At 47.0% G+C, this 19,694-nt stretch overlaps 1 protein-coding gene and 1 pseudogene across 1 annotated transcript; both read left to right on the forward strand.

Moving 5' to 3' along the window:
* The first annotated feature begins 1,855 nt into the window (after positions 1 to 1,855).
* LOC138657464 (gastrula zinc finger protein XlCGF66.1-like) lies at positions 1,856 to 17,624 on the forward strand. Its single transcript, XM_069745259.1, has 6 exons — positions 1,856 to 1,965; positions 2,771 to 2,917; positions 3,220 to 3,399; positions 6,315 to 6,438; positions 17,226 to 17,498; positions 17,577 to 17,624. The coding sequence occupies exons 2-6, from the start codon at positions 2,828 to 2,830 to the stop codon at positions 17,579 to 17,581; spliced, it is 672 nt and encodes a 223-aa protein (XP_069601360.1). The 5' UTR covers positions 1,856 to 1,965; positions 2,771 to 2,827; the 3' UTR covers positions 17,582 to 17,624.
* LOC138658290 (zinc finger protein 850-like) overlaps positions 17,581 to 19,694 on the forward strand; it is a 242,457-nt pseudogene continuing 240,343 nt past the window's right edge.

Consider the following 19,694-nt stretch of genomic DNA (forward strand, 5'->3'; position numbering starts at 1 on the left):
AGCGCCATTTATTCCATGGCGCTTTACATGTGAGGAGGGGTATACATAATAAAACAAGTACAATAATCTTGAAAAATACAAGTCACAACTGGTACAGGAGGAGAGAGGACCCTGCCCGCGAGGGCTCACAATCTACAAGGGATGGGTGAGGATACAGTAGGTGAGGGTAGAGCTGGCCGTGCAGCGGTTTGGTCAATCGGTGGTTACTGCAGGTTGTAGGCTTGTCGGAAGAGGTGGGTCTTCAGGTTCTTTTTGAAGGTTTCGATGGTAGGCGAGAGTCTGATGTGTTGGGGTAGAGAATTCCAGAGTAGGAGGGATGCACGAGAGAAATCTTGTATGCAATTGTGGGAAGAGGAGATAAGAGGGGAGTAGAGTAGGAGATCTTGTGAGGATCGGAGGTTGCGTGTAGGTAAGTACCGGGAGACGAGGTCACAGATGTATGGAGGAGACAGGTTGTGGATGGCTTTATATGTCATGGTTAGGCTTTTGTACTGGAGTCTCTGGGTGATGGGGAGCCAGTGCAGGGATTGACAGAGGGGAGAGGCCGGGGAATAGCGGGGGGACAGGTGGATTAGTTGGGCAGCAGAGTTTAGAATAGATTGGAGGGGTGCAAGAGTGTTCGAGGGGAGGCCACAGAGCAGGAGGTTACAGTAGTCAAGGCGAGAGATGATGAGGGCATGGACTAGGGTTTTTGCAGATTCTTGGTTTAGGAATGTGCGGATCCGTGAAATATTTTTGAGTTGGAGGCGGCAGGAAGTGGAAAGGGTTTGGATATGTGGTTTAAAGGAGAGATCAGTGTCAAGGATTACCCCAAGACAGCGGGCTTGTGGGACTGGGGAGAGTGGGCAGCCGTTTACTGTAATGGATAGGTTCGTTGGGGAGATCGCGTGAGATGGGGGAAAGATGATGAATTCTGTTTTGTCCATGTTAAGTTTTAGAAATCTAGCGGAGAAGAAGGATGAATTAGCGGACAGACATTGAGGGATTCTGGTTAGTAGGGAGGTGATATCTGGTCCAGAGATGTAGATCTGTGTGTCGTCAGCATAGAGATGATACTGAAATCCATGCATGTTCATTGGCGCTCTAAAAAGTGTCAAAATTTAAAGACGGAGACCCGAGCTAATAATAGCTAATAATAATCCCGGAAATACTCGGTGCTCGAGCACAGTGATACTCGGGCGAGTACCACATAGTGGGGAGCATGTTCGCTCATCACTAGTTGAAAGCAATGTTAAAGTTGAAAAACGCATCAAAAACGCTGCATGTGAACATTAACCAAGTGGCGGAGGAACATTTTGGTCTGGGGTTAATTATTTTGCCGTATATACAAGTCATTACCCTGGAAAGGATGAACCTTAACATATTTCCCAGCAAAATCTGTTTTGGTTTCGTTTTAGTGTGTTTTTGGTGCACCTGTAAAAATGGCGTGAAACTCTGACAACATTGTTCACAGCTGTGAGCTAGGAGTCAGGAATGCTTCCAGGGGCGATCCCCATGATGTTCTTGTGTCATCTGAGCAATGTTTCCATCATTTTCAGATGTTTTTAGACCTTAAAAGGACCCCGGGGAAATCGGGGTAAAAATACTCGGGTCTCCCATAGACTTATATTGGGCTCGTTGTTCTGTCCAAGTACCCGAGTATTCCAATCTGCTCGAGCCGAGCAACGAGCACCCGAGCATTTTAGTGCTCGCTCATCACTACTGGTGAGCCGTCTATGGTGGATCTGCCACAGAAGAATTTGACTGGAACCAGAGCAAGGAGGAAGAGTCTGCTGTGTACTGTGAAGTGGGAGGAGCTAAGGTAACGTCATCATTGTCACATGACTGGCTTGTCATCTCCGCCCCCTGATCACATGACGGTGACGTCACCACAGGTCCTTCCGCTCTCAGTGCAGCAGCTCCGTCCTGGTTGTGTGCAGCTCGTGTTCTCTGGTGTCAGCCAGCAGCAGATTTCCCGCCATTCCGGTGAGATTACAGGAGGGTTTGTGGTAAATCTGTGAGAGGAGAGTGTGGGGTGAGATCAGAGCTGTTCCTGTGGAGGCTCCTGCTCCCTGTGACTGCGGCTCCTCACTGTTGGGGACGGGCAGCATTGTATGGGGGATGTGCAGCGTCTGCTCCTCATCTCACGGCCCCCGCTGGAGGTGTAGTTACCACGGTCACCGACCCCCTTTGATGGTGTACTTATCATACTGACCGTCCCCCGCTGCGGTGTAGTTACCACGGTGACCGTCCTCTGCTGGCGGTGTAGTTACCACGGTGACCGTCCTCTGCTGGCGGTGTAGTAACCACGGTGACCGTCCTCTGCTGGCGGTGTAGTTACCACGGTGACCGTCCTCTGCTGGCGGTGTAGTTACCACGGTGACCGTCCTCTGCTGGCAGTGTAGTAACCACGGTGACCGTCCTCTGCTGGCGGTGTAGTTACCACGGTGACCGTCCTCTGCTGGCGGTGTAGTTACCACGGTGACCGTCCTCTGCTGGCGGTGTAGTTACCACGGTGACCGTCCTCTGCTGGCGGTGTAGTTACCATGGTGACCGTCCTCTGCTGGCGGTGTAGTTACCACGGTGACCGTCCTCTGCTGGCGGTGTAGTTACCACGGTGACCGTCCTCCTACGCGGCTGATAATGAGCGGTCAAATCGGCGGAGGAGGCCGTGGTGGAGTTTTGTGGCTTTTCCTCCAGATTCTTCCTGATAAATGTTGATATTTGGCAGAATTTAGTGATTGTCGTTCTCTCGTCCCCGGTGATTTCCATCTTCTCCTCCATCATGAAGACGCCGGCAGGACGAGATCCCTCCAGCTGATCCAGTGCTCATCCCTCCTCCTCCTGAATGACCCCGAGGATGGACGAGGACAGGGATGAGACCACCAGAAGATTATTCCACTTCGCCCTGGAGATCATCTCCCTGCTGAGCGGAGAGGTAACTCCTCTACATTTCTATCAGCTTTATTGTGTTCTGTGACAAGTCCGACATCCAGAATAGAGAGAAGGATTCTTTACTGTAAGAGCAGTGATTGTGTGGAGCTCTCTGCCCGGAGGAGTTGTCATGGGGATTCCCTATAAGAGCTGTAGAGGGGCCGGGATGTCTGTCCGGAGGGGAATAATATTCCCGGTTATGGCCCCAGATTACTGGAGACGGTTATTGATCCCGGGATTTCTACTGATTGTCAGATCTGGAGTCGGGAAGGAATCTTCTCCCTAAGTGTCTCTCTCCATACACAGGATTACACAATAGTGAGGAAGACACCGGGGGACGGTGTGACTCCCATCATCCATCTCCAGGAGTCAGGAGGGCGGAGCCCGGGCCCCATCACAGAGCCTCCCCCGCACTCCCTGCTACATGAGAGGAACAAGAAGATCCTGGAGCTCAGCAACAAGATGATTGAGCTGCTGAGCGGAGAGGTGACTGCTGGGAGATTATACAGGACTGGAGGATTCTGGGTGATGAGCGGAGAGGTGACTGCTGGGAGATTATACAGGACTGGAGGATTCTGGGTGATGAGCGGAGAGGTGACTGCTGGGACATTACACAGGACTGGAGGATTCTGGGTGATGAGCGGAGAGGTGACTGCTGGGACATTATACAGCACTGGAGGATTCTGGGTGATGAGCGGAGAGGTGACTGCTGGGAGATTATACAGCACTGGAGGATTCTGGGTGATGAGCGGAGAGGTGACTGCTGGGACATTACACAGGACTGGAGGATTCTGGGTGATGAGCGGAGAGGTGACTGCTGGGACATTATACAGCACTGGAGGATTCTGGGTGATGAGCGGAGAGGTGACTGCTGGGACATTATACAGCACTGGAGGATTCTGGGTGATGAGCGGAGAGGTGACTGCTGGGACATTATACAGCACTGGAGGATTCTGGGTGATGAGCGGAGAGGTGACTGCTGGGACATTATACAGGACTGGAGGATTCTGGGTGATGAGCGGAGAGGTGACTGCTGGGACATTATACAGGACTGGAGGATTCTGGGTGATGAGCGGAGAGGTGACTGCTGGGAGATTATACAGCACTGGAGGATTCTGGGTGATGAGCGGAGAGGTGACTGCTGGGACATTACACAGGACTGGAGGATTCTGGGTGATGAGCGGAGAGGTGACTGCTGGGAGATTATACAGCACTGGAGGATTCTGGGTGATGAGCGGAGAGGTGACTGCTGGGACATTATACAGGACTGGAGGATTCTGGGTGATGAGCGGAGAGGTGACTGCTGGGACATTATACAGCACTGGAGGATTCTGGGTGATGAGCGGGGAGGTGACTGCTGGGACATTATACAGGACTGGAGGATTCTGGGTGATGAGCGGGGAGGTGGCTGCTGGGACATTATACAGGACTGGAGGATTCTGGGTGATGAGCGGGGAGGTGACTGCTGGGACATTATACAGCACTGGAGGATTCTGGGGGATGAGCGGAGAGGTGACTGCTGGGACATTATACAGGACTGGAGGATTCTGGGTGATGAGCGGAGAGGTGACTGCTGGGACATTATACAGGACTGGAGGATTCTGGGTGTTGAGCGGAGAGGTGACTGCTGGGACATTATACAGGACTGGAGGATTCTGGGTGATGAGCGGAGAGGTGACTGCTGGGAGATTATACAGGACTGGAGGATTCTGGGTGATGAGCGGAGAGGTGACTGCTGGGAGATTATACAGCACTGGAGGATTCTGGGTGATGAGCGGAGAGGTGACTGCTGGGACATTATACAGCACTGGAGGATTCTGGGTGATGAGCGGAGAGGTGACTGCTGGGACATTATACAGCACTGGAGGATTCTGGGTGATGAGCGGAGAGGTGACTGCTGGGACATTATACCGGACTGGAGGATTCTGGGGGATGAGCGGAGAGGTGACTGCTGGGACATTATACAGGACTGGAGGATTCTGGGGGATGAGCGGAGAGGTGACTGCTGGGACAATATACAGGGCGGCACTGGAGGATTCTGGGTGATGAGCGGAGAGGTGACTGCTGGGACATTATACAGCACTGGAGGATTCTGGGTGATGAGCGGAGAGGTGACTGCTGGGACATTATACAGGACTGGAGGATTCTGGGTGATGAGCGGAGAGGTGACTGCTGGGACATTATACAGCACTGGAGGATTCTGGGTGATGAGCGGAGAGGTGACTGCTGGGACATTATACAGGACTGGAGGATTCTGGGTGATGAGGGGAGAGGTGACTGCTGGGACATTATACAGCACTGGAGGATTCTGGGTGATGAGCGGAGAGGTGACTGCTGGGACATTATACAGGACTGGAGGATTCTGGGTGATGAGCGGAGAGGTGACTGCTGGGACATTATACAGCACTGGAGGATTCTGGGTGATGAGCGGAGAGGTGACTGCTGGGACATTATACAGGACTGGAGGATTCTGGGTGATGAGCGGGGAGGTGACTGCTGGGACATTATACAGGACTGGAGGATTCTGGGTGATGAGCGGAGAGGTGACTGCTGGGACATTGTACAGGACTGGAGGATTCTGGGTGATGAGCGGAGAGGTGACAGGACTGGAGGATTCTGGGTGATGAGCGGGGAGGTGACTGCTGGGACATTATACAGGACTGGAGAATTCTGGGTGATGAGCGGAGAGGTGACTGCTGGGAGATTATACAGGACTGGAGGATTCTGGGTGATGAGCGGAGAGGTGACTGCTGGGGCATTATACAGCACTGGAGGATTCTGGGTGATGAGCGGGGAGGTGACTGCTGGGACATTATACAGGACTGGAGGATTCTGGGTGATGAGCGGAGAGGTGACTGCTGGGGCATTATACAGCACTGGAGGATTCTGGGTGATGAGCGGAGAGGTGACTGCTGGGACATTATACAGGACTGGAGAATTCTGGGTGATGAGCGGAGAGGTGAGTGCTGGGAGATTATACAGAACTGGAGGATTCTGGGTGATGAGCGGAGAGGTGACTGCTGGGAGATTATACAGCACTGGAGGATTCTGGGTGATGAGCGGAGAGGTGACTGCTGGGAGATTATACAGGACTGGAGGATTCTGGGTGATGAGCGGAGAGGTGACTGCTGGGACATTGTACAGCACTGGAGGATTCTGGGTGATGAGCGGAGAGGTGACTGCTGGGACATTATACAGCACTGGAGGATTCTGGGTGATGAGTGGAGAGGTGCCTGCTGGGACATTATACAGCACTGGAGGATTCTGGGTGATGAGCGGAGAGGTGACTGCTGGGACATTATACAGCACTGGAGGATTCTGGGTGATGAGCGGGGAGGTGACTGCTGGGACATTATACAGCACTGGAGGATTCTGGGTGATGACGGTGTGGCTGTTGTCAGGTTCCTATAAGGTGTCAGGACGTCGCTGTCTATCTCTCCATGGAGGAGTGGGAGTATCTAGAAGGACACCAGGATCGGTACCAGGATGTGATGATGGAGGAGCTCCGGCCTCTGACACCACGAGGTGAGAGGAACCTTCCCCTGACATCAGATTGTCTCTTCAGCGTTGGTCGGTTGCTATTAGTGATGCAGACACAGATATTTCCGTGTTTTCTCTGTGGGATGAATCTCTCCTATAACGGCTGATCGGACCTCACATTCGGGTCGTGCAGATGATTCTCTGCGGCTGATGGAGAATTTATTCTAGATTTATCTTTATTTATTGGTTTATAAATTTACAAGTGTTACAATCGGGGCAGTAACCGCGGTGATATCAGACGATCACCGGAGAGTAATAATCCGAGTACAGTGGTGTCAGTTCCCAGGATCCTGCACAGTCTAGAACTTATCATCGGACTTATACTGAGGGCAGAATATTAATTCCCCAATTATAGTCTCGTAGTCAATGATCTAACGGCAACGTGTAAGTAAGGTCAGGAGAAGAAGACGAAAGAAAGCGAAGAGAAGAGAGAAAAGCAGAAGAGATAGGCCGAAGTCACACTAGACCGTAATACGGACGAGTGCTGTGCGATAAAAAATCACACATAGGACTCGGACCAATGTTAATCTATGGGGCAGCGTCTATCATCCGTTGTTTTCTCGGCCATATTATACGTGCTAGTGAATTAGCAGCATGCAGTAAAATCACACTGACAGGTTTGAATACAATAGTTAAAATAAATGTCTACACATAGAATAGGTGTATATATATATATATATATATATATATATATATATATATATATATATATATATATATATATATATATATATATTTACCTTTATATTTCATACATTGCTAGATAGCAGAATAGCCGGTAATTAATTTGTCAGGTTCTGTAAAATCTTTGTAGATCCCGACAGGATAAGAGACGTCCTTTACATGCAGTAAACCATTGCAGGTAGATTTTTATATGTCCCTCACTAATTATGTTAGTAGTGTGTGTGTGTGTGTGTAAAATTTGGGAGCTCTAGGTGTTAAAATAAAGGGTTAATTCACAGAAAAAACTGGCGTGGGCTCCCGCGCAATTTTCTCCGCCAGAGAGGGAAAGCCAGTGAGTGAGGGCAGATATTAACCCCTTCACGACCTTGCCCTTTTCTGTTTCTGCATTTTCGTTTTTCGCTCCTCTCCTTCCCAGAGCCATAGCTTTTTTTATTTTTTTGTCAATATGGCCATGCGAGGGCTTGTTTTTTTGCGGGACAAGTTGCACTTTTCAACAACATCATTGGTATGTCGTGTACTAGAAAACGGGAAAAAAGTTCCAAATGCGGTGAAATTGCAAAAAAAGTGCAATCCCACACTTGTTTTTTGTTTTGCTTTCTTGCTAGGTTCAATAAATGCTAAAACTGCCCTGCCATTGCGATTTTCCAGGTCATTACGAGTTCATAGACACCAAACATGTCTAGGTTACGTTTTATCTAAGTGGTTAAAAAAAATTGTGCAATTTTCCGTTACCCGTAGTGTCTCCATTTTTCGTGATCTTGGGTTGGGTGAGGGCTTATTTTTTGCGTGCCGAGCTGACGTTTTTAATGATACCACTTTTGTGCAGATGTGTTCTTTTGATCACCCGTTATTACATTTTAATGCAATGTCTCGGCGACCAAAAAAACGTAGTTCTGGCGTTTCAAATTTTTTTTCTTGCTAGGCTGTTTAGCGATCAGGTTAATCCTTTTTTTATTGGTAGATCAGGCGATTCTGAATGCGGCGATACCAAATATGTGTAGGTTTGATTTTTTTATTGTTTTATTTTGAATGGGGCAAAAGGGGGGTGATTTAAACTTTTATATTTTTTAAATATTTTTTAAAACTTTTTTTTTTTTTTTACTGTTGCCATGCTTCAATAGTTTTCATGGGAGGCTAGAAGCTGGCACAACTCGATCGGCTCAGCTAAATAGCCGCGATCATCAGATCGCTCCTATGTAGCTGTATTACAGGCTTGCTATGAGCGCCGACCACAAGGTGGCGCTCACAGCAGGCCGGTATCAGTAACCATAGAGGTCTCAAAATAGCTGACATGTCCCGGTTTTGAGGTGGGCTCGGGGCCGGAGCCCACATCAAAGCAGTAGATCCGACCTCCGCAGTAATAGTACAGCGGAGGTCGGTGCCTAGAGAGGGACCATGGTTATTGCTTCCCCCCCCCCCCTTGACATCTGTAAGATGCGCCAATTTTTGCACTGAGCCTCTCTTCCCACTGCCCTGTAGCGGTGACCTATGGGGTAATAAGGGGTTAATGTCACCTTGGTATTGTAAGGTGACATTAACCTTCGCTAATAATGGAGAGGTGTCAATAAGATACCTATCCATTATTAATCCAATAGTATGAAAGGGTTAAAAATACACACACATTAAGAATAAAGTCTTTTAATGAAATAAGTAAACACTCAGGTTGTAACATCTTTATTGTACGCTCAATCCAAGCGAAGCCCTCGTTCTCCTGTCAAAAATTCCAAAATAAAAAAGCAACAATATCCCATACCTGTCCGCCGTGCAGTCGTGTCCCACGCTGTAATCCATATCTGGGGGCATTTACATTTTACAACCGGGAGTTGTGCTGATGCGGCCGCTCCCGGCTGTAAACGACTGGGGAATTAATGAAATGCAGAAAACGGAGCTTCGGTGACGTCATTGAAGCTCCGTTCCCTGGCGGAATGAACTCACATGAACTCTTGAGTGTGGGAAATTCAGCTGGCACTGACCCCTAGCTGGTCTGCAAAGAAGTAACTCAAGTACTGACGATCAGCTGATGGGTCATGTGACCATTTAATGGAAAATGGGAGTAGTTACCAACCAACATCAGCTGACCAGCCTAAAAGAACAGCCAGCAAGAGACCAAAAGGTAAAAATAACATTTAAATATCATCAGAACCAAAGCTGCCATGAATCCCATAATGAATCGTGACGAAGGGTTCCAGGGTGAGTATAGACATTTGAGGGGATAGCGAGCGTCCTTGACGCCTGCCCTTCCGTATACGAGCTCTCGTGACCAGACCGCATTTACCTTTACCCTGGCCGTCGTTTCTTTGCAAAATTCGGCTATCCACTGTAACATATTAGATTTTATCCCGGGCTGTATAGTGTCTTGTCCCTTAATGTCCAGTTTACCCTATCGGAGGCCTTTTCTGACTCTGTTGACAATTTTTCATTTTTGCCCTTTGTTTTTCCCCTTCTCTCGAGAGCCATGACACTTTAGTTTTCCCGCCTTCTAAGCCGTATGAGGACTTGTTTCTTGCTGTTGTAGTTTTGAATGACACAATTCATTTTACATTATATTGTAAAGAAAACCAGGAATAAGTAGTGAAATGATGAAGAAGAAAATGAAAAATATAAAATCTGTGATTGTTGTTCCTACGTTTGTTATACGATAATAATGAGCTGGAAACGTGATTCTCAGTCAGGCCGGTGCGATTACAGCGATAGCAAATGTAAGTGGCATTATTGTTATTATTATTATTATTCCCTTAGTGACAGAGACAATTTGGTATTTAGTGACCAGGCAATCTTTTATAATTCTGACCACTGTCACTTTATGAGGATATACAGTTGTGCTCAAAAGTTTACATACCCCGGCAGAATTTTTGCTTTCTTGGCTTTTTTCAGAGAATATAAATAACACCAAATCTTTTCCTCCACTCATGGTTAGTGGTTGGGTGAAGCCATTTATTGTCCGACTACTGTGTTTTCTCTTTATAAATCATGATGACAACCCAAAACATCCAAATGATCAATAGTTCACATTCCCTGGTGACTTTGGCCTGATAACATTTGAACGGCTACTAAAGGTAACATCCTCACCTGTGACAAGTGCCAGGAAAATTGCTCAGGATGCAAATAAATACCCACAAATAACATCAGCTGAAATACTGGACTCTGAAAACCAGCGGTGTGTAGTATAGTAAAATATTGAGGGAAGATAGGAGTGATATGCCACATGCACAGCTGGTTATTATTGTTAAAAATTAGTTTTGTTTTTTTCTTTCTTTTTTGGAAAAATAAATAAAAATCTATTGAATCAGAAATGACTGTGAGCGCTCCTTCCTTCTCGGCCATGGCGTGTGGCCTATCTGGTTTTTAGAGCACAGATTTTGCTAGAATAGTTTGCAGGCACCATTTGTGGATCCCCTAAAGTGCCGGAACAGCAGAAAAAAAACCAAATAGCTCGATTTGTAGAAATTGCACCTCCCAATTTAACGGCTGCAGTGATTTTTTTTAACATCCATGACAGGCTTTATTCTGGAGAATTACAAATATGCCAGTTTAGCGTCCATACATTAAGCCCTCATATAGTGTAGAGCCTCCATACATTGTGCCCAGCTTGTGCTTCTGGCGATAAGCACCCCTTCACTTTTCATCTGGCACTAAAGGGTGTTTTACTTTGTTTAACTAAAGGCCCCTTCACATTAAGCGACGCTGCAGCGATACCGACAACGATCCGGATCGCTGCAGCGTCGCTGTTTGGTCGCTGGAGAGCTGTCACACAGACCGCTCTCCAGCGACCAACGATGCCGGTAACCAGGGTAAACATCAGGTAACTAAGCGCAGGGCCGTGCTTAGTAACCCGATGTTTACCCTGGTTACCATCCTAAAAGTAAAAAAAAACAAACACTAGATACTTACCTACCGCTGTCTGTCCTCCAGCGCTGCGCTCTGCTTCTCTGCTCTCCTCCTGTACTGGCTGGGAGCCGGAAAGCAGAGCGGTGACGTCACCGCTCTGCTTTCCGGCTCCCAGCCAGTACAGGAGGAGTGCAGAGCACAGCGCTGGAGGACAGACAGCGTTAGGTAAGTATCTAGTGTTTGTTTTTTTTTTACTTTTAGCATGGTAACCAGGGTAAACATCGGGTTACTAAGCACGGCCCTGCGCTTAGTTACCCGATGTTTACCCTGGTTACCAGTGAAGACATCGCTGGATCGGTGTCACACACGCCGATCCAGCGATGTCTCCAGGGAGTCCAGCGACGAAATAAAGTTCTGGACTTTATTCAGCGACCAACGATCTCCCAGCAGGGGCCTGATCGTTGGTCGCTGTCACACATAACGATTTCATTAACGATATCGTTGCTACGTCACAAAAAGCAACGATATCGTTAACAATATCGTTATGTGTGAAGGTACCTTTAATAAATAAGTAATTTAAAAAGACATTGTGGGTTCTCTCTATTTTTGATAACCAGCCAGGGTAAAGCAGACAGCTGTGGGCTTGTATTATCAGGCTGGGAATGTCCTTGGTTATTGTTCTCTTCCGAGCCTAAAAATACCAGCCGGCAGCCCCCTAGAAGTGGCGGATCACATGAGATGCGCCAGTTTTGGAGCTTTGCCTTTCTCTTTCCAATTGCCCTGGTGATAGGGGTAATGATAGTTGGGGTTAATGTTAGCTGTGATTTGTCTAAAATCCCAGCTGCCATCAACCTTTGGTGTTTACAATGGAGAGGGGTCTATCATACACCCCCACTACTAACCTGGTAATAAAAAATAAAAACACAGAAAAATACTTTATTTGAATAAATACTCCCTCACACTATCCCTGGGTCACCAATTTATTTTAAAAACAAACATGCAGGTCCAACGAATCCATCGTAGTCCGCAAATGGATACCTGGCAAAACATAAAAAGATTAGAAAAGCAAATTGTTTCTCATTCACCAATTTATTAGAATAAATGTTCCCACGCAGGTCTGAGGAAATCCAGCATTCCCTTAATCCAGCCCCCCGGCGACTGTGAATAGCAGTAAGTAACGTTACTGTGTGTCACCGCTAATCAGGGTTGCCGACTCAGGCTGCGCTCAGGGAGTTCCGATGGCCCTGATCAGTGGTGACGAAAGTAACTCTACTGCTCATCAGAGTCACCGAGTCTCATAAAGGACAGCTTGACTCGGCGACTCTGATGAGCAGTATAGTTACAGACATCACCGCTGTTCAGAGCCGACGGGTGTTACGGAGCTCAGCGTGAACCGGCAGTGACGACACTACCTGGCCACTGTGAATTGTAGTAACTTGCTGCAATTCAGTCGCCGGTGCTGGATTCGGAGAACGCTGGACTATACTGTCATGATATGTACTTTTGCCCTGTCCTGTATTTGAATAATATGCCATTTGATGTATGTAACTGTTCTCTGGTTTCTATTAGCTGTAATTTATGTATTCTCTTGTGCTGGGAGTTCACCTGTAACAATATGTCTCCTTCCCCCAATACTTGCAGCCCTAAGCTCTAATGTAATTAAGCTTTGTCAACATCACTGTCATGCCGTTGCTGCCGCCGCCTCTCCCCACTGCAGCTCGCCGGGTGCGCGCGCGCGTCGCATTCAGCTCTGCGCATGCGCACATCTGATTCCTCTGTTGGCGCTCTTTCCTGTCCTCTCCGTCATCCTGGAGGACTGTAACCCAGAAGTAGCTCCCACGCTGCTATGTAAACTGCTTCCTGCTGCTTCTCTGTGCCTGATGTTCATTTGTGTTTACAAGTGCTTCTGGCCACCTGTGGTCTCTGTGCGTTCCTAGCTCTCTGACTTTGGGTGTCCCCCGCCCTCTGCAGTGCCTGCCTGTTTCCTGTGTTCCTGCCTTGTTCCTTCAGTTCCTTTTCCTCTGCGGTACCTGCCCGGCTCCTATATCTTTTCCTTGCTCCCGTCAGCCTCAGTGTCTCCATATTGTCCTGCCAGCCTCCATGCCTCCGTAGCGTTCCCATCTTCTCCCTTGTCTCAGTAGTTCCTTTCTGTTCCCTCTTTCCCTTTGTGCCTGCTGTGTTCCCATCTGATCTCAGTCGACCCTCCAGCTTCCGTGGCGATAGTCCCTCACGGGCCTGCCCCTAACTCTCCCTGTATAGGGGGCGGTCCACCTGGTCAGCTTGTCCGAGAGGGGTTCGTCATCACGGTCCAGTGGGTCCACTCTCCATTTTTCACTGTTTTGAATCTACATGCTCTAATAGGACTGCACTCAGGTGACATCCGAGTGCAGCCAGATTCTTACAGCGTCACAATCACTAGTGGAGGAATAGCCATTCTTCCTCACAGCAGGTGGCTAGTCAAATGTACATACTACATAGACTATGTGGAGCCCACCAGTCTAGAATCTTCTGGTGGACCCAACCATTGAATAGAAGGTGTGACCCCTACCCCCCTTCATGGGCGGATGCCAGGAGCTCAGACAATCCATTCTTATTTTGAGATCAGATGTGAGTTGATCCTTGAAGGAGAAGGAGTGGGGATTCTTAGCTGAGGCAAGACCCCACGCCCATCTGGGACGGCGGAAGAGAACGGGGCGAGACTTGAGCTGAGGACATATCTCGTCGTTCGTTTGATTGTTTTGGGATCCCTAGGACTCATGTGGACTATTGCTTTGTTAGTTGGCACAAGGATTATCGGGAGGTGCCCCGAACCTGTTCTGTTGGACTAATTGTGGACTCTGTAGATCTACCTGCATGTGTTGTTCCAGCGTTCTTGATAATAAATCTGTTGAATCATCCCTCGGCCTGTTGTCCCTTCTTGCTCTGCCGTACACCCCGTCACATATGCCTGTTCTGATTGGGAACTCTTTTTTTCTAATAAACTGGTGAATGAGGGTCAGTGTCTTTGTTTTTTTTCTCTGTGTTTATGTTTTTCATTTATCCATATGTGGACTATGGCGGATTCAGTGGACTACATCAACACCGAGCACCATTTCTGCGATTGCTACCGCACCAGGGCAGTCGGGAGGAGCCGGGCCAAGCGCCCGAATTGGAGCATCTAATTTAATGCCCAATTCTGGGGTGGCTGCTGGCTGATATTTTTAGCCTGGGAAGAGCCCAATAACCATGGACTATCACAGCCTGATAATATCAGGTCACAGCTGTCTGCTTTATATTAGCTGGTTATCAAAAATAAAGAGGACCACATGTCAATATTTTTTTTCATTCATGTATTAGGTTAAAGAAGGCCAAACATCCTTTAATGCCACAAAAGGCACTAAAGGGTGCAAGTTTATTATATGTAGGAGGGTTATGAAATATATCTATCCATCTATTATCTATCTATTCTATCCTAAGGGTTCTGGCTGTGAATTTCCCGTCCTTAGCTGGTGAAATGTTGTGGTTCCTTTTGAGATTTGTGCGTAAATATTGGACGCATTGAGCGCCGTCTTCTCTGTCACATGTCAACATGGTGGGCCACAGGCTATGTATACTATGGTAATGATTTATCACATTACATCTGTTACTTTCTAGGCATTGTTAATCTACATTTAGCAGTCTGTCGTGAATCTTTTCCTTATGATACAATTACCTGTCATCGCATCGTACAGTAATATTGGTTCTTGTATCACCTCCAGTATAGTTATGGTCTATTATATAGGTAGTCCTTCTATTATTTTATTAAGTGACGGGCAGTTACTTTATTCTGACATACAGTACAGACCAAAGTTTGGACACACCTTCTCATTTAAAGATTTTTCTGTATTTTCATGACTATGAAAATTGTAAATTCACAAAGAAGGCATCAAAACTATGAATTAACACATGTGGAATTATATACATAACAAAAGAGTGTGAAACAACTGAAAATATGGCTTATATTCTAGGTTCTTCAAAGTAGCCACCTTTTGCTTTGATGACTGCTTTTACATTCCTGGCATTCTCTTGATGAGTTTCAAGAGGTAGTCACCGGGAATGGTCTTCCAACAATCTTGAAGGATTTCCAAGAGATGCTTAGCACTTGTTGGCCCTTTTGCCTTCACTCTGCGGTCCAGCTCACCCCAAACCATCTCGATTGGGTTCAGGTCTGGTGACTGGAGGCCAGGTCATCTGACGTATCACCCCATCACTTTCCTTCTTGGTCAAATAGCCCTTACACAGCCTGGAGGTGTGTTTGGGGTCATTGTCCTGTTGAAAAATAAATGATGGTCCAACTAAACACAAACCGGATGGAATAGCATGCCGCTGCAAGATGCTGTGGTAGCCATGCTGGTTCAGTATGCCTTCAATTTTGGATAAATCCCCAACAGTGTCACCAGCAAAGCACCCCCACACCATCAGACCTCCTCCTCCATGCTCCATGGTGGGAACCAGGCATGTAGAGTCCATCCGTTCACCTTTTCTGCGTCGCACAAAGACACGGTGGTTGGAACCAAAGATCTCAAATTTGGACTCATCAGACCAAAGCACAGATTTCCACTGGTCTAATGTCCATTCCTTATGTTCTTTAGCCCAAACAAGTCTCTTCTGCTTGTTGCCTGTCCTTAGCAGTGGTTTCCTAGCAGCTATTTTACCATGAAGGCCTGCTGCACAAAGTCTCCTCTTAACAGTTGTTGTAGAGATGTGTCTGCTGCTAGAACTCTGTGTGGCATTGACCTGGTCTCTAATCTGAGCTGCTGTTAACCTGCGATTTCTGAGGCTGGTGACTCGGATAAACCTATGCTCAGAAGCAGAGGTGGCTCTTGGTCTTCCTTTCCTGGAGCGGTCCTCATGTGAGCCAGTTTCTTTGTAGCGCTTGATGGCTTTTGCCACTGCACTTGGGGACACTTTCAAAGTTTCCCAATTTTTCAGACTGACTGACCTTCATTTCTTAAAGTAATGATGGCCACTCATTTTTCTTTACTTAGCTGCTTTTTTCTTGCCATAATACAAATTCTAACAGTCTATTCAGTAGGACTATCAGCTGTGTATCCAGCAGACTTCTGCTCAACACAACTGATGGTCCCAACCACATTTATAAGGCAAGAAATCCCACTTATTAAACCTGACAGGGCACACCTGTGAAGTGAAAACCATTCCCGGTGACTACCTCTTGAAGCTCATCAAGAGAATGCCAAGAGTGTGCAAAGCAGTCATCAAAGCAAAAGGTGGCTACTTTGAAGAAACTAGAATATAAGACATATTTTCAGTTGTTTCACACTTTTTTTGTTAAGTATATAATTCCACATGTGTTAATTCATAGTTTTGATGCTTTCAGTGTAAATGTACAATTTTCATAGTCATGAAAATACAGAAAAATCTTTAAATGAGAAGGTGTGTCCAAACTTTTGGTCTGTACTGTACATTACATATATGTCACATTGTGGCCATTGTAACACGACTGCTATCTTGGGATGTATGTCCTTGTTATTGTTCTGTGTATCTGTGCCCCACCATGTGTACGTCATTTTAATGTCTCCGTAATCATTTTAATATATATTATTTACCCGAATATATTTTCAATTAAAAAAAAAAAAAATTCTGTTCTCTCTGATCGCATTGCTCCTTCATGGCCGCTGTCGGTGTATATTTCATGGCAGCATAGTAGTGGCACACAATCAATGGGAAGTTAATAATTAGGAGAAAATTTGGCACTCGGATATAATGCAGATTAAAAAAAATTTTATTGGTGGAAGCAATCTGAATTATATAGACGTTTTAGTCAGATAATCAGACGTTCATCAGTAACACGGATTGTGCAAGTAAAGATGAAATCTATAGGACGGCGCTGTGGAAAATCCGTGCATGCTGGTATGGGGGTGATCACTTACCTGCGGGAAAGATGCGGGCGCAGTTCCTGAGCCGCATCGTAGAATGGGACCTGACATATGAAGAAACAGTATGTGATAGGTCAGGAAAGGGTTAAATATCGCTCAGAGGTTCCTGTCTAGAAGGGAGGCCGACTCTCGCGGTGCAGTCATGGCCTCACAGAAAATCAATCATCTTTGAAAATATTATTTTTTTTATTACGTATCTTACCTGCATCTTAAGGGAGGAATTGCTGAAAAGAAATTTGGGGGGTTTATAAATGTAGAACTTTGTCATCTCAGTGGTTTTCATACCTGGAGAAAAGGAAAAATTGGATGACGAGATGTCCTTATTGTAGGTTCTTTATCTGACAGGGCCACAGACTACGAAATGCCATCAACCTGCAAGACATTTGCAGCTCAGCACAAGTGGTGGTGAGGACCACAACAATGATTCCTGGGCCCTGTTAAAAAAAACAAAAAAACACAGAGCTACTGGGGCTGAGAGACATTTAAGACAGATTCAGTCAACGAGGATGTGTCTCCACAGATGGATCCAGGAGGAGAAATCCACCAGAGAGATGTCCCCGTCCTCTGTATCCCCAGGACTGTCCGGAGGAGAATCACAACATCCCGGAGGATCATCAGGTAGATGACACTGAAGCCTCCACAACATCTGACCATGAAGTGATGGGACCTGAACTCATCTTACATTTTTCTTTTTAGGGTGAAGATCTGATTGATATTAAGGTTGAGGTGATACATGGAGCACAAGAGGCGATCGCAATATGGGCCGATCAGCAGGGTGAGGAGGGGAGACTGTCATGTCTGTTCTGGGGTCACCTACTACTACTCTCATCATCTCATCATCACATGACACAATCTATTCCATCACTGTGTGTCTCCTATAGATGGATCCATGAGGAGAAATCCACCAGAGAGATGTCCCCGTCCTCTGTATTCCCAGGACTGTCCAGAGGAGAATCACAACATCCCGGAGGATCATCAGGTAGACGGTGCTGAGCCCTGTACTGGATCTGTATATGGGGGGACATTTCTGATCGAGGTCATAGATGTCACAGATTTTGGTGGTTTCTTGTATTGTGCTGATTGTTACATCTGATATATCAGGAGGAAGATCCGACTAAGAATAAAGTGAAGGATGAGACAGAAGAAGAAGCGATGACGAGGGGAGATCAGCCGTGTGTGAGTGACGGGAAGGATGAGATTCTGGGAGATGTTTCCACAGGTATGTAATAATGACCGTCGTGTGATGATGATGACTGGCTTTTTCATCATCATGACTGGTGTGTGATATTGTGTGGTATCTCCGGTGCAGTGAAGCTTTATCTTCTGTCCTCATCACAGCAGAAGCATCCGGTGATGGCGCGGCTGCTCCTGTAGAGTGCACCAATGAATAACGGGGCCGCCTTCACACCTTAATGATTTAGGAATCACAGATTTAGTTTTCCTTTACCTTTTGTTAATATTCCTTCCATCCTTTCTGTCCATATTTTTCTTCCACAAGTCTCGTGCTGCCATATAAATGACTGAGCCCTTGTTACAGGTTATGAATCCCCCCCGTCCTATGGATCTCGGTGATGTAGCAGCCTCTGCCTGGTGCTGACGAGTAATGACACATGTAACATGTAGAGTCGTCCTACCTGTCCCCTCTGTTTGCCTCCCAATGTCTCCTACACTGAGGCCGGCGTTCTGGTCCCTCTACATCCAGGCCGGCCGCCCAGAACATGAATAGCGCTATGGTAAGTCAGTAAGTGCCATGCTATGGAGGTGTGGGTCAGACATACGGCTGTCCTCCCTCTGGCACTATGGAGGCCATCTTGGATGTAGGAGGACCAGAACACCGGTCTCAGTCAGGGAACAGTGGAGGACACCAGGTAGGTGACAGCACATGACAAATGTTTAGTCCCTCCTCTATTCCGGGGTGAATTGCTTTATCATAAGGGAATACGAGCTTGTATGTACAAACAGCTGTGATTGCCACATTTAGGGTTCTCGTTATCTGACTGTCATGTTGGTCAAGATGTTCTCCACTTTATAAACATCATCCAAGGCAGTTGGCACAGGTGTGGTACTCGGTTCCTTGAAGAGGGGGCTCAGGATGACCGGCTTCAGCAAAGATACATGGAAAACATTTGGAATCCGTAATGAAGAAGGCAACTTCAGTTTATAGGAGACCTCATTGATCCGCTTCATCACCTCGAAAGGCCCGATAAAATGAGGACCCAACTTGTAAGAGGGAACCTTCAGTTGGACATACCTGGACGAGAGCCACACCTTGTCACCAGGACGGAAGCACGGAGGTTCCAGGCGCCTTTTATCTGCATGTCTCTTCATATGGGTGGAGGAGGCTTCTAAAGTGGCTTTGGTATCCTTCTGTTATGACTTGGTGGTTAGGAGCACCCGGAATGACCTGATAGTTAAACCACATACAGGACGAACTCTGGGATGTGGGAACTCTGCTGACCGCAAGCCCTAATCCTATCACACACACTAGAAATAGCCGTGGAGCGCTCCTGACCAGACCTAGGCGCCTCGTCACAGCCTAAGGGCTATCTAGCCCTAGAGAAGGAAAATAAAGCCTACCTTGCCTCAGAGAAATTCCCCAAAGGTAAAGGAAGCCCCCACATATATTGACTGTGAGTAAAGATGAAAGTCACAAACGCAGAAATGAAACAGGTTTCAGCAAAGGGAGGCCAGACTAACTAAATAGACAGAGGATAGGAAAGGTAACTTTGCGATCAGCACAAAAACCTACAATAGACCACGCAGAGTGTGCAAAAAAGACCTCCGCACCGACTCACGGTGCGGAAGGGGCCACTC

The sequence above is a fragment of the Ranitomeya imitator genome, chromosome 1, assembly GCF_032444005.1.
Source record: "Ranitomeya imitator isolate aRanImi1 chromosome 1, aRanImi1.pri, whole genome shotgun sequence".
Classification (NCBI taxonomy): Eukaryota; Metazoa; Chordata; class Amphibia; order Anura; family Dendrobatidae; genus Ranitomeya; species Ranitomeya imitator.